At 38.5% G+C, this 13,409-nt stretch overlaps 1 protein-coding gene across 1 annotated transcript in view; it reads right to left on the reverse strand.

Annotated features, from left to right (window-relative positions):
* plch2a (phospholipase C, eta 2a) overlaps window positions 1–13,409 on the reverse strand; it is a 66,875-nt gene that overhangs the window by 26,483 nt on the left and 26,983 nt on the right. The window contains exons 7-12 of the mRNA XM_061075134.1: window positions 11,170–11,263; window positions 9,888–10,091; window positions 8,622–8,742; window positions 4,329–4,500; window positions 1,473–1,580; window positions 1,132–1,137 (exon numbers count right to left, since the gene is read on the reverse strand). Coding sequence (XP_060931117.1) covers window positions 1,132–1,137; window positions 1,473–1,580; window positions 4,329–4,500; window positions 8,622–8,742; window positions 9,888–10,091; window positions 11,170–11,263 — 705 coding nt within the window. The remainder of the gene's footprint in view (window positions 1–1,131; window positions 1,138–1,472; window positions 1,581–4,328; window positions 4,501–8,621; window positions 8,743–9,887; window positions 10,092–11,169; window positions 11,264–13,409) is intronic.

Raw genomic sequence — 13,409 nt, forward strand, 5'->3', positions numbered from 1 at the left:
GCAGCAGCGGTTCTCCTCAGTTCACCTGCACAGTGCTTAAGGTTATTGTCAAGTTGTTTGTTCAGAGCATCTTGGAGACGTTTCCACAGTTGTTCAGTTCTCAGTGTTTCTGTGTCTTCATGTGATCACACACTGACTCCATGATGCTGAGATCAGGTCTCTGTAGGGACCAGGCCATCTGCTGCATGACTCCTTGTTCTTCATCTCTATGAGGATAATTAACTGAGCCAAGAAGATTGTTTTAATTGCTATTTAACTTAACAATTATGCAAATAAAAGGAGTTGTTGAAAATTGGTGGAAGGGTGTGGTATATGCCATGAAAGTTGTGAATGTTGGTGTCTATCTGGACAAAGGGACAGATGCAGTATTTTCACTTTCTTTAACATTAATTGATATTTTCATAAATTATCCGAAGAATAATGTATCTTACTTGAAAAAATCTGCCATATTTAGGGGACACCTATATGAGTGTGTGCAATTTGGGAACTTGATTTCGATTGAAGGTGACTTTTAGGCTTGGGCAGAGGTATGCAATATATTATGTGCCAGATTATGCATCTCTGCCAAGGAGGTTATGTTATTGACTGCATTTGTTTATTAGTTTTAAATAGTCCAATTAAAATTTGGTGCAGACGTGGGAAGGAAGTGGATCCAGGATTTGCTTCTCCGCTTTCTTTGTGAGAACAGGATATATATACATTGCACAGTACTGTTATCACAGCCATTGAATACAATTTTTTTCGAAGATTTTATTAAAGTTTGAACTTAAATATTATTTTCCATTACATTTATTGAGTAAAGTAAGTAGAATATTTACCCAGGCCGCAAACATTTGAAATAAACAAATAATGTTGTGTTTTGAAATAACCAAGTCCTAGTAGCCCTGATTCATCCGCCCTTCAGCGAATATTAGCATATCGATGATTATTTTCAGAACTATCTGTTCTCACAAATCTGAGACTGTTCCAATTCTTAAAAAAAATGTCCAAGCATTGCTTCAGATAAAGACTCCTTCCACAACACATGTGGATATACCTAGTTAAACATTCACAGAAAGGATGAATAAGAAAATATGGCACATGACCTGTTGAGATTTCTGAGGTGGTTGAGAATGAGCTTTTATACAGTACCTTCCACTTTGAAAGAAGCAAGCAATAGTTGAAGAGAAGAAAAAGAAGAAGAGACAAACAGGGAAAGAGAAGAGCAGGAAATGAGAACAATAGCCACACAGAGAGAAAGACAGGAGCAAACAGCACAGATACAGGAGATCAACAAAAGGAACAAGGACCATGTAGGAGAGGAGAGCACTCCATTACCACTGCTTAAAGTTTTAACATGAACCATCAAGTACAAACAAAATAGACGCAAATATAACATTCCATCTGCTGAAAACAAGTAAACAAGCCAACAAGTAACTGTTACAAAGAAGAATTAAATGTGGTGCATGGAGGAAAACAAAGAGGGAACATACATCTCCGTTCATCAGCTTGCAGTCGTCCTCCATCTCATCAGCACTGTCCTCGTCTGACACGTCTCCTTCCTCTGCGTTCTCATCAATGTTGGGAGGCAGTTTCTTCCCCTGGAGGAGCAAAGAACAAGTCAGAACTTCACACTATAATTACAAACAGCACCATTCATTTAATCATTGTATCCAACGAGGGACCGTCCTCCCAGTCCGCCCTCCTTGGCAATGTGTAATCAAGGCTAAGTGTGCTCCAAAAACATGAGCTGGGATTTGAACTTTGCCCACAAAGGAGCAACTGTTATTAAGTGCCTGAAACTAAAAAATAAATTTGTGCATCTTTTGTTTTTAGTATTGATGTTCTACTATTAACTAGCCAGGGCAAATCAATGTGTCTAATGTATAAAATACTACAAATGACCATTAAAGTTGATAAATTGTTTTTGATAAGTGAGCTATGTTATTACTATGAATGACATGTAATTTGTTGTTAGTATATTGTCAAGCATTCTTTATCAAATTATCTCATTTATTTATCAGGGAATTGTTTCCAACATAGTCAGCGTTCATGTTGTATCTGCCTAGCTCTCTTTACTTGGTCAATTGTCTTGAACATCAGTTTAGTTTAACATGTTTAACATAAGTCTCAGAGGATTTAGTGTCTGATAAAGCTGTGGGTCAACAACGTCCATTCAGAGTATATTTGGACTTGCTATTATTGTCATTGACAGGCCTCAAGGGGGGAGATTTGCAGAAGAGATTCGACATTGAAGGATGTACGGGTTCAAAAGGTATAGGTATCTCTCTAATTCACTCTTACTGCCTGCTCCATGGATTTTTCATTAAAGAGTGAGGTCTTTGTCCGGTGGTTTCGCAATCATTCTCCATCCCAGTGTCATGGATGCTGAGGCCTGCAGCAGCACTATGTGGGTGATAAGAGTCCAATCCACAGTGAGTGCTGCTGAGCTGCAGGCTGGGAAAGCCAAAGTGCTACATATCAGTGGTCCTCACAGTGCTCGTACACTGGTGCCATCACTAACACTCTGCCGAGTGCACCCAGATAGTAATGCGGCTGTAACAGCTGGCAGAGCAGCACTTAGTGTGCCAGGTATTGGCTAAGTGCCTCATCTTTAGTGAAAGCATCTGGTGTCAATACAGCCTCATTAACCTGAGTACTGTTCCCTCCCTTGCTAACAGAACATGCTCCCCTGCTTCTGTTGGTTAAAGCCAGGTGTGAAGACAACTGTGCTGCAACACTTTATACACATTGCAGTTACCACATTATGCCTTGCTCTTTATCACAACTATAACTGCACTGAGACCAAAGGAAGTTTAGGTTTTTAGCAGTGATCACAGTGAGATTACAAATGACAGATACAGCTGTTGTCAAGGTTTTTAAGGAAAGAGCTTTTTGCTGAGGTAAATATAGCTTGAACAAACTACACCAGTCGCTCTGAGTAGATCACACACATCGACTGTGACATATAGGTTAGCTCTGCATCTTTAGGAGCAAGAATTCAGGGCAGCTTAACAAGGGAGATGTTTGTTCACCAGTCAGATTTGTCCAGGCCCTCACTGGTAATTGAGGAGATAAATCTTTTCAGAGACTCCCACAACACACTCACACAAATAATGTACATTCAACAACCGAATAAAACATTGAACACACAGACTCACAGTACAAGTGCAATCTTAATAACTGTGCAATATTTCACAAGTATTCCATCTTTGACTGTTTTCTGTATTTATTTGTTCTTATGAACTGAGTATTCTGAGTTCATTATTGTGTACTCCGTTATTTCTCATTATTTGTTCAATCTTTATAACTTAACTACCCTTTACTGAATGCTGCTTACCAGAAAACGTTTTTCACACAGTTGTGCTGATATGATCGGTGTAACAGTAAACATCTTGAGCTTGAGTGGTCAGTGTGTTTTAAAATTTAAAATTTAAAATTTTAAAATTGTTATTTTAAACATTCAACAAGATAACAAGATGCTTAATAATGCAGACTAAACTGAAATAAAAAAACACCAGAAAATCTAAATCAAAGATTGGGCACGAGTTGGATAATGAGTAACAATGGCACTAAAAAAGATGTAACTAAAATTCACTTCTTTTAATGCTGCACCTCAAACTAAATTCTATTGTCCTCTGCTGTCTGCTGTCCAATGCAATGAACAATCTTTGTGGCTAGATGTGACCCAATTTTCTGGTGCTGGATTCATCCCAGGAGCCTATATATATGTTTGGTCAGCGTGAGACAGTGTCTGAAAGTGGATGTTTTAATCCAAAACTTAAAGACTTTTTATTTTAACCCCGGTCAGTCCCACGACTGCCAGGAATTGGCTGTGGCAGAAAAGCATCAAGTAATGAGATGTTGATTTCCTGTTGTAAAACCTGGAGAGACGTGAGTGAATGCCACATCCAACAAATCATTTAACGTAGAAATATGTCATCCTCTTTCCGAATTTGCAGCTTCACCCAGCTGGGAAAATAAGACCCAGAACTGTTCCCGACCTGCAGCCATCTCTGGTCAGTGTTTTTTATAACATCAGACCAGTGTATCCAGATAATGGGCCTGCAGTCAGCTCTTACTACACACAAATAGTCCATAAATATCTCATGCTTTTTATTCAATCTTTCAATCAACATATTTTTTCCTGCTCTTCTCCTGCACATGTCATATTCAAATACTCTAATCACATCTCCTCAATCTGTCGAATAGCTCCTGCCTTTGATGTAATTTCTTTGAGCCTCAAACTCACGGTAATGAAACTGTGAGTTGAGATAATCGCCTGAGGACAGACCTCTCTCAGTCTGTTCTCCTGAACACTTCACGCTGCACCCACACTTTGACGATACCTTAACGAGGATCTTGCCCTTGAGGGTTTCTGGTGACGGCAGTTGTCCAGACTCATCTGCTTTGATGTTGGCCAGGTCCAGTTTGTCCCCCAGGATCTCAACAAGGTACTGGGCCATCTTCTTTTGCTGAGGGACACTGCAGTGGTTCTCGATGGACAGGATGACTGGGTAACTGAGGGATAATCACACACAACAGACTGGAGTTACAGGGATGAAAGGTCGAGGAGGACACACAGTTTCTTTTCTCCATGAATATCTTCAGACGCTTCTCACAGCAGAGGTGAAAGTGTAAGAAGTCATGACTTAAGATTCAGTGTCAGCTCTTTTCTTCACTAGAACAGACAGCATACACTGTTCAGTCCAGTAACGGCATCACACCTAAAGCACCAACACAGGATAACAACTAAAATCAACATTTTTCAAGATAGCCACAAATAAAAATGTCTCGTCTTAAATGTTGTAATTTGGCAGTTTGTCTTTTTGCTATTAACTGTGCATGTTTACCTTTAAAACTTTGTTGTGTCTGAAGTCATTTCATTTCTGGTGACAGAATTGTTTGGATTTGTTAATGAGCTGATTGGATCTTTATTAACCAGTAGCTTATATTTTATCTAACAACTTAACAGCTGACTGAGTAGGAGTCCGAGACTCATCTCAACGTGAGCAGCTACTTTAAGGAATACAATTATTTGTGAATTATTCTCAGGTCCCTGACTCCTCTTAATTTTGACAACGCTTAAGCAGTGGCTCTAAATCAAATCAATATTTAGGCAGCACTTTAATTCAAAGCTGCAATACAATTATTAGTATAATGTAAATTAAATAAATACTAAGAAGATACATGAGGAAATGATAACTAAATTTTTTTTAAATTAAATTAAATAATAACAAATCAATCAAATAAAGAATTATATAGATTCAGTGAATCTTAAGCTAAATATGTTAAGTTAGAGCCTATTCTAAAATGTACTATAAAAGGTTTAAAATATTGGATGAGACTGTTGCACTAAATGTGTATTTCATTGTCCTCCGCCTGGGAGGAGCTGGGTGATCCACAGGGAGGTGACATGAAATTCATGTCCGACAAGTGTGCAGGTGCTCGTCTCCTGATGGATTTGTACACCAATACAAGCATATATTTAGAAACTGACAGGCAGCTACTGGGTGGGGCTTTAAAACAAAATGAAATCTAACTAAAATAGGACTCAGAGGGATGGAAATATTGGTCCGTTGCTCAGACATCCATCAATTCGGAGTGGAAATATCCCAACACCTATCTGATGAATTGCCATAAAATTTTATGTGCAGACATTTATGTTTCCTACAGGATGAATTACATTTGGTAGAAATATCCATTCCCCCCAGAGGATCTCATTCCAATGCTTCTCAGCTGGACTTTGCCAAGTGGAGTGCTAATTAGTAATCATTTTATCTGCTAAGAATACGAATGTTAATATGCCAGCAATGCTTATTAGTGTAAGCTTTTCATATTTAAGCAGTTAGCTCAGACACAGTCTCACAGACTTTATGGCATACAACAGCGGTGACTGGTGGAAAATCCAATGATATTTTTAAAATGTTTATTTTACACTTACACGTATTATCACTAATACTGACGATGTTTAAATTGAAAAATATACGCTTTTTGTCAGTTTGAGTTGTGATGTGCTGCTCTGCTCTTATTTCACAACCACAACTCACATTTATCTCATGCCGGTCATTAAAAAAACAAACTACACCGTCTGATATATTATTATTATTATTATGTCTTTATCCTCACAATAAGTCTGATATTACTGACAGGAATAATAAGGAGTATAATTGCCAGAGAAGGGAGGCTGACACATACTGCCCTCTCTCTCCTCATCTATCTGCCATTTTTCTTCCTGTCAATGCCGCAAACGAAAAAGCATGATGGTAGATATTGCTGAGTTAATGACCATTGTTTTTACACTACTTTTCATGATGTACCCATGATACAATGAGTTCATGGGTAGGGTATAAAAAATAAGTCATAAGATGTTTCACTACATTCGGCATTTGGTGTTGAGAAATGTAACATTAATTAGTAACCCAAGAAACTTAAAGAAACTTTGCATTGAATTTAAAAAAACAACAAAGATAAAACATATCATCATTTTACACTGGGAGAGAAAAAGTTCCAGGGGTAGGGGGCAGTTATAGAGAAGGGTCTGACTTGGACTTTTATCCCGCCCTCAAGCCTCAAGGATGTGTTACATTAACACATTTTATATTATATTATATTATATTATATTATATTATATTATATTATATTATATTATATTATATTATATTATATTATATTATATTATATTATATTATATTATATTATATTATATTACATTACATTACATTACATTGCATATTACAAATTGACATTGCTCTCCTGTTTTGCATTTTACTTTTTATATCTTTTATATCTTTTTATTTTATATATTGTTTTTTTCTTATGTGTGTAGTATTTATTGTGTTTTTATGTTCATTGTATGCACCAACAACCAGAGCAAATTCCATGTAGGTGTAAACCTACTTGGCAATAAATACAGTCTGATTCTGATACTTACCTCATTTATTTGTATTACTTTTAGGACATGTTCAGCATGAACACAACAACTTTCCCTGGTATATTTAAGGCACACTTATATCCTAACAGGTCACATGCCAGTGGGATTTCAATTAACCTTTTCTAAAGGTTTTTCCTGTGGTTCAGCTCCACTGAATAAAATAAACAACAACCTACAAACTTACGTGTCTGCAAATGTCTGCTGCTCTAAAAGAGGACTCCTCAGAGCCAACTGTTTTTATGATTTTTATCAACACTTGTAAAAAGACTGATGAACATGAATGTCGTTCCATCTGTGGATACAAATAAATATTCCACAGCATCTGTGGTGCAGCATGTAAAACAAGCTTTTAAATTCAGCTACATTCAGAAGCAGACTCCTCATCCCAACATATTGACTGTGTTGATTCCCATTGAAGCCTTTCATCCCAATTTTGTCCCCGTCAGCCGTCTACAGAGCCTGATTGTATTCAGCGTCCTGGAAAATCTGATAACTCTTTGATGTTGAACGCAGCCTTTCACCCTGCTCCTTCCCAGTCAATTATCTCTGGAATATGGTGACCATGATTGTGTTTTCTAAATCACACACTGAAGGTGAACATGCACACAACGCAAGTGTTTCTCCTTCATTTTACTTGAAGAGATGGGATCTAAAAATAGCGACTAACTCTCCATCCTCTAATGTGATGTGTGTCGATGGGGTTGTCACCCTCTGATGCTGTGAGGAGGAAGGTGTCTGTGTGTCAGCTCTCTTTTCTTTATGTGCTGCACAGGTTGCTTTATATACCTGTGTATTGTCTGTAGATACAAATTAAAGGAAATTAAAGGTTCTATGCAGGACAAGGACTCACTGAATGGTGACGTGAATCACATGCTGTTGCCTTCACAGTCACCAGATCTCAACTCAACTTATCATCGATGAGAAACTGTTGGCTGACGTGTTACAGATTGTTCGCACATACAGAGGGAGTTGGAACAGCCTTAGGCAGCTATTAAGTTTGAATGGGACTTAGATCTGTGGCCCTGCAATGCCCCTGAGCCACAGAGATTTATAAAGAAGCTCAGCTGAATTACAGTGGAGAGTTAAGGTCAACTTAAATGTCCTATTATGCAATGTAAGCGCCAACCAAGGGATTAATTGGCTGTATTTTGGTAGACATCGTGGAAGACATGCACAATGTGGTTTCCTTTCACATTTTACAAGAGGAGGGACCTCTTCAGTACTATTGTACTAGAAAACAAATTGTGCAACTTGAGAATATAAATATAAAAGAACACATTAATCAAAACATCTTGTTGCAGCTATAATATCAACTCTTTGTTTTTTCTCCTTATGCACATATTCTACATTCTAGCCTATGCTTAAATGATATAAATCACATCAACATTTTACTCAAACAAAGTTGCAAAATCCATCCCATCTAGAAATTGTATTCAAACCTCTCTTTCTCTAATTGTCTCCATGTTTTACATCCAATAGCCCGGGTAATGCAACGCTACCACATGTACTGCAGTATACATGTCCATATGCTGCTGGAGCTATTTGCACACATACACATGCTTTATGCTTTGACAGCTACCATTATAGCATGACAATGATACATGGGAGTAATCCATGGAAGCAGGTGATTCATAGAATTAAACATATGAAAGGAAAACTTAGAACATATTAAAAGGGAAAATGTGTGTGTGTGTGTGAGTAAACATACTCATTCTTGACGAAGGCGTACTTGTTGATGGTCTCAATGACATCTTTGAAGAGAATCTTTGAAGTGAGGGTGTAGCCGTGATGGACGATGGGCTCACCATCTTGACCGTCCCAGCAGTCCACTGTATACACAGGAGGAAAAGACAACATGATCAGAATGCTGTCTAAACTTAAAAATATTGATAAAGCCAAATCTCACTTGTAGACCCAAACCAGGAACTAAAGCATCATAGCAGGTGCTGTGTGTGTTGTATCCAAAGATCATTTTCCTCTTTGTCATAGAACTACTTTATGCTACACAAAAGGCATAACACTATAGTTGATAGTTGATTGGTATCTGACTTCATCAGATCTGCTTTTCCACAAAAACAGCTTTTGATATTTGCACTAATTACCAGACACAGTATGTCCACTTTGGCTCTGTAGTTTGTGCTTTGTTCACAATGAGAACTAAACATGCAGCTTTAACAAATCTCTCAGCAGCTGACCTTCATTCAAGCCTACATGCAATATATGTTGCGTTGAGCTCAGCGCACATAGATTTCTGCTGGCCTCAGTCCTAGGGCAGAGACCGCAGTGGAGTGGGTGGTGACCTTTTTACAGAAGATAATTCCAGACATCCCCCAACATGTTTTCCTCTATTCTTAACTCACCCCAACATTTATTATATTACATTGTGTGGCACGCAAAGACATGTCTAAACATATTTATTTAAATGATTTTATGTTTTTTTTTCAAAGCTCCACTATTTTCACATTTTAAACATAAATGCAAGACAATGAAGATAGATACAAAAGCAAAAGAGTGTAGCTATTTCCTCCTGCTGGACGAAGAATTTGCAATACACACTAACACGGTAAATGAATACTGTTGGAACATAGAGCCTGGGACCATTCAGTCACTGGTGGTGTCATGTCATGGGCTACACCTTTGATGTAGCAGGTGTCATGGAGAAAAAGAAACGTTGTGGTGACTAAGAATCTGGTTAAAGAGACAAGTTGTGTGTGTGTTTGTGTGTTGTTCCACAGTATTCTGTGACACCCTCAGATTCTGTGACATGAAGTCCGAGAACATGTTGCCTCAAGATAACATTCGGACAATCACTCCAAACAGAATTTTTAAAGATCAGGCAGAATACTGCACGTCACATGAACAAGTGAGCTACACACATATGATCATATATCACCTTTATTCCATTATTAAACTGAGCCTATACACTGGAAGTGTATGCACCTTGTGTGTATATGTTTCATATGTCTAAGCTGACCTTCTACACAGCGACAGCCCGCCTGCAGCACCCAGGCGTACATGTCCACCCGAGACTGTGACATCAGCTGGTCACCCATCAGATATGTGTTGTGTGAGGAGGCGATGAAGTAGTTGCACAACGGCTGGTTCATGTCCTGGTTCAGATTGTAGTGTTCTGGGTTGAAGATGTCCCCTGCTGGGCTGCGTGTGTAATTTGTGAAACCTGAAAGAAAGATCAAACAGACAGCTCTTTACAGCAGGTGCACGGTTGATCCCATGTGTGAATCCAGTGTAAAAATGGAATAAGACTATTTAAACCCAGCAATGATTCTATGTTCACTTTCATGAAAGACTCAAACTGCAACATTTCAGCCACATTTGTTGATTTATTGAAATGTAACTGTCAAGGTAAGACCTTATTCAGTTTATACTTTAGGTGGTGCTGTTATTATTGCTATTTTAAAATATATTTATTATATATAATATAATATATTTTTTAGAGCTGTCACATTTTTCATGTAAAGATTAGGATCTCAATCATGACCCTTGCATAATTAAAGCTTTAATTTAATATAGTCTTAGAACAAACAATGTCTGAAAAGGTAACATTACTTAACTTTAAATATTTGGATTCAGTTCGCAATAAAGGTTGACAATTACATTTTCTATTTGTGTCAACAGCAGGGAGGCAGTGTCTCAATTTCATTGCAGCACAGGAGTGAGGGAAAATAAGTTTCACTATAGAAGCAGTAGAGAGATATTGTCAATACTTCATACCACCTTAATTTTAATTACACTGTAAATTTACATCATTATGGAATGCATACTAAAGCTTTTTTTGATTGTTACCCACACACAAACAGTACTAATTCTACTCCATTAGTACTACTTCTCTAAACATTACAGATTGTACTATTTTCAATGACACTCAAAGAAGTAAGCAGCCATGATCATGATCATGCTATTATTGTGAGTGCCTCTCAACAAAAGCATCTACCCTTATGAATGAATTGCAATTAAATTGTCTGTGAAAATTATCAGATTTTTTAAAGCAGAACTGATGAGTCAAGTTGTTGCTGACTGACAGCTGGCAACAACCTATTGGACTGGCTACACTTTCAACACAAACACACACACTAACACTGTAATTCTGTACTAATAGGAAACTCTTTGTGGCACGACATATAAGAGCATTTATGTAGAGAGACAGAATTAAACATTTCTCCAGAAATTTGAACAATGTTCAATTAGATGCAAACACAAGAGAACTGGATGACGACTTGAAATCAAAGTGGACTTACCATCAATTCCCAAAACGGCTTCTTTCTGGTTTTCAGAACAGGGTTCAAATTTGTTGACAATTTCCAGACAGTGGTCCTTGGTCGCCTTGGTCATCTACAAAGTATGGAAATGTGTGTCAAGCAACAATATTTAGCATGTACTAACAACAGAATAATACCCAGCATCAGGAGGGATTTCTGAAGACTGAACTCCATACATGACATTTCTTTTCCATCCTGACAGCAGAATCCAGCTGTGTGTCTGGTGGCTGCCCTTGTAAGACTTCTGATTGGTCAATCACATTCCCGTTAATGTAAATTATTGAAATGGGGTGTAACATACCACAGCAGGGACTCCTTTGCACAGTGTATGTGTGACACTTTAAAGTGTGAGAGAACGAGGCTTTAGCTCGATGAAATGGTGGGACATCATTTCCTCAGGGCTATTTCCATAATAGAAAAAGGGTTTCTCCTCCCCACTTCTGCAGCTCTAAGCAGAGTGAGTGCCCAGCACTGTGTTAAATTGGGTACACTTGAGAATGCTGTGGAGAGCAAATACTCAGCAGTGGTAAGCCCATAAGCATTGTTGCTGTGTGCTGCACACGCACGCACGCACAAACACACACTAATATTCATTCTTTCTTCGACTCTGCCTAACTTTAAATGCCAATGCTTACCTCTCAGTCAACTTGGCTAATACTTTGAACAAACACTTAATCATCTAGGAGTGACAACAAAGCAGGAGATTCTCTCTTGACATCTTCGTCCCTAACTTTCACACTTTTCCATCCTGAGATATTTGTACTCTTATGGCCGATTAATAGTACTGCGACTGCAACTGTGGCTGACCACGCAGTTGCATCGACGGACTTGTTTCGGTTTATGGTTCCCCAAGGGTTGCGCGTGTTAATTCCCTGCCGGAACACTAGACGTCTTCTTCTTCGTCTACTGTTTATTTACATCGCCACTGCGGCTCCTCAGAGCCTTTTTCTGGTGGACAAATCCGCCAGTCAGTGACGGGTTATACAAGTGGTCATACTTTCGGATCTCTTCTGCTAAGTGCTCTTCTATTTGGTCTATATTCGTTCTTCTAAATCTTACGTGATTTCTGCCGGTATTATGGGGCATGAAACCGGAAACTAGACTCTGGACGGGAGGTAGTAAGCAGACCAATCACAGCCTTGCGGGCTGCGTGAGGCTCGCATCGCTTTGTCGTATAGTTAGAAAAATTGGTGGACGCACGCAAGCCGCAAGAGGGGGCACGCAAGCACGCAAAGGGGCACGTTGCGTGTCTTGTGTGCTTCATAAAATCTGACTGTAAATCGGCCTTTCGTTTTTTTTCCATTGTTGGATCTGTCGCTTGGTAGAAACGTGATCGACATTAGGGTTCTCACATTCAGCCCCTCATTGCAGGGGGTTCTGCAGAGCTCATTACATGTCTAAAAGTAGCTTTGGTTTTGCATGATGGCAGGCTATTTGCTCATTTGCCTAATGTACAGCTGAGGATGATGCTTATGTCATTAGTTTTTTCTTTATTATGTCATAAACCAAATAAAGTAGAACATGAATGTCTAAAGAGCAATCAGCATGGGATGACCCTGCTGTTGCACTAGTTGTTTCACCATGTCAGCCATCAGAGCAAAATCGTGTCCACTTACAAACCCCACAATCATTTTTGACAGGCCTTTAACAGGCTTGAGGGTGTATTACCAAAGTTGCTGTCTTGACTTAATACCAGCTTTTATTTCACAATTTCGTACTTGTGTGTAAGCCTAATTAAATCGAACACAAGTGAAATCAGATATTTTAAAGGATTTGTCAAATAAATCAAATTTACAGGTTTTATTGTGGATATAGTCGATTTTCCCTAATAATGAAAGAGAGTAATGTATAATGGATCTTATCATGTGGACGTTGCAATACTGTCATTAGTCGATGGAAAAGTGTTGGCCAATTAACTTCATTGTTTGCTCTGCACCACTGAAACCAGACCTTCAGCTTTGGGAACACAGTTTACTTTGGGCTGTGTGCGAACAGACGCTGGCTGTTGTTTGCTGAGAAATACAGTAAGATATGTAGTTGATAACAACAGTCAAACAAACACCTGGTCTTATTTTTCTAATTTGTGTACAAAGAAACAGCTGCCAACAGTTTGTAGCAACACGTCTTGGCATCATGTTAAAGAACACGCTTTACAATACCAGGAGGAATAAAGCTGTCTCATTCACAGCACCAGAACTAAACACTGGATATAACAACAA

This window comes from Limanda limanda, chromosome 7, assembly GCF_963576545.1.
Source record: "Limanda limanda chromosome 7, fLimLim1.1, whole genome shotgun sequence".
In the NCBI taxonomy this organism is placed as follows: domain Eukaryota; kingdom Metazoa; phylum Chordata; class Actinopteri; order Pleuronectiformes; family Pleuronectidae; genus Limanda; species Limanda limanda.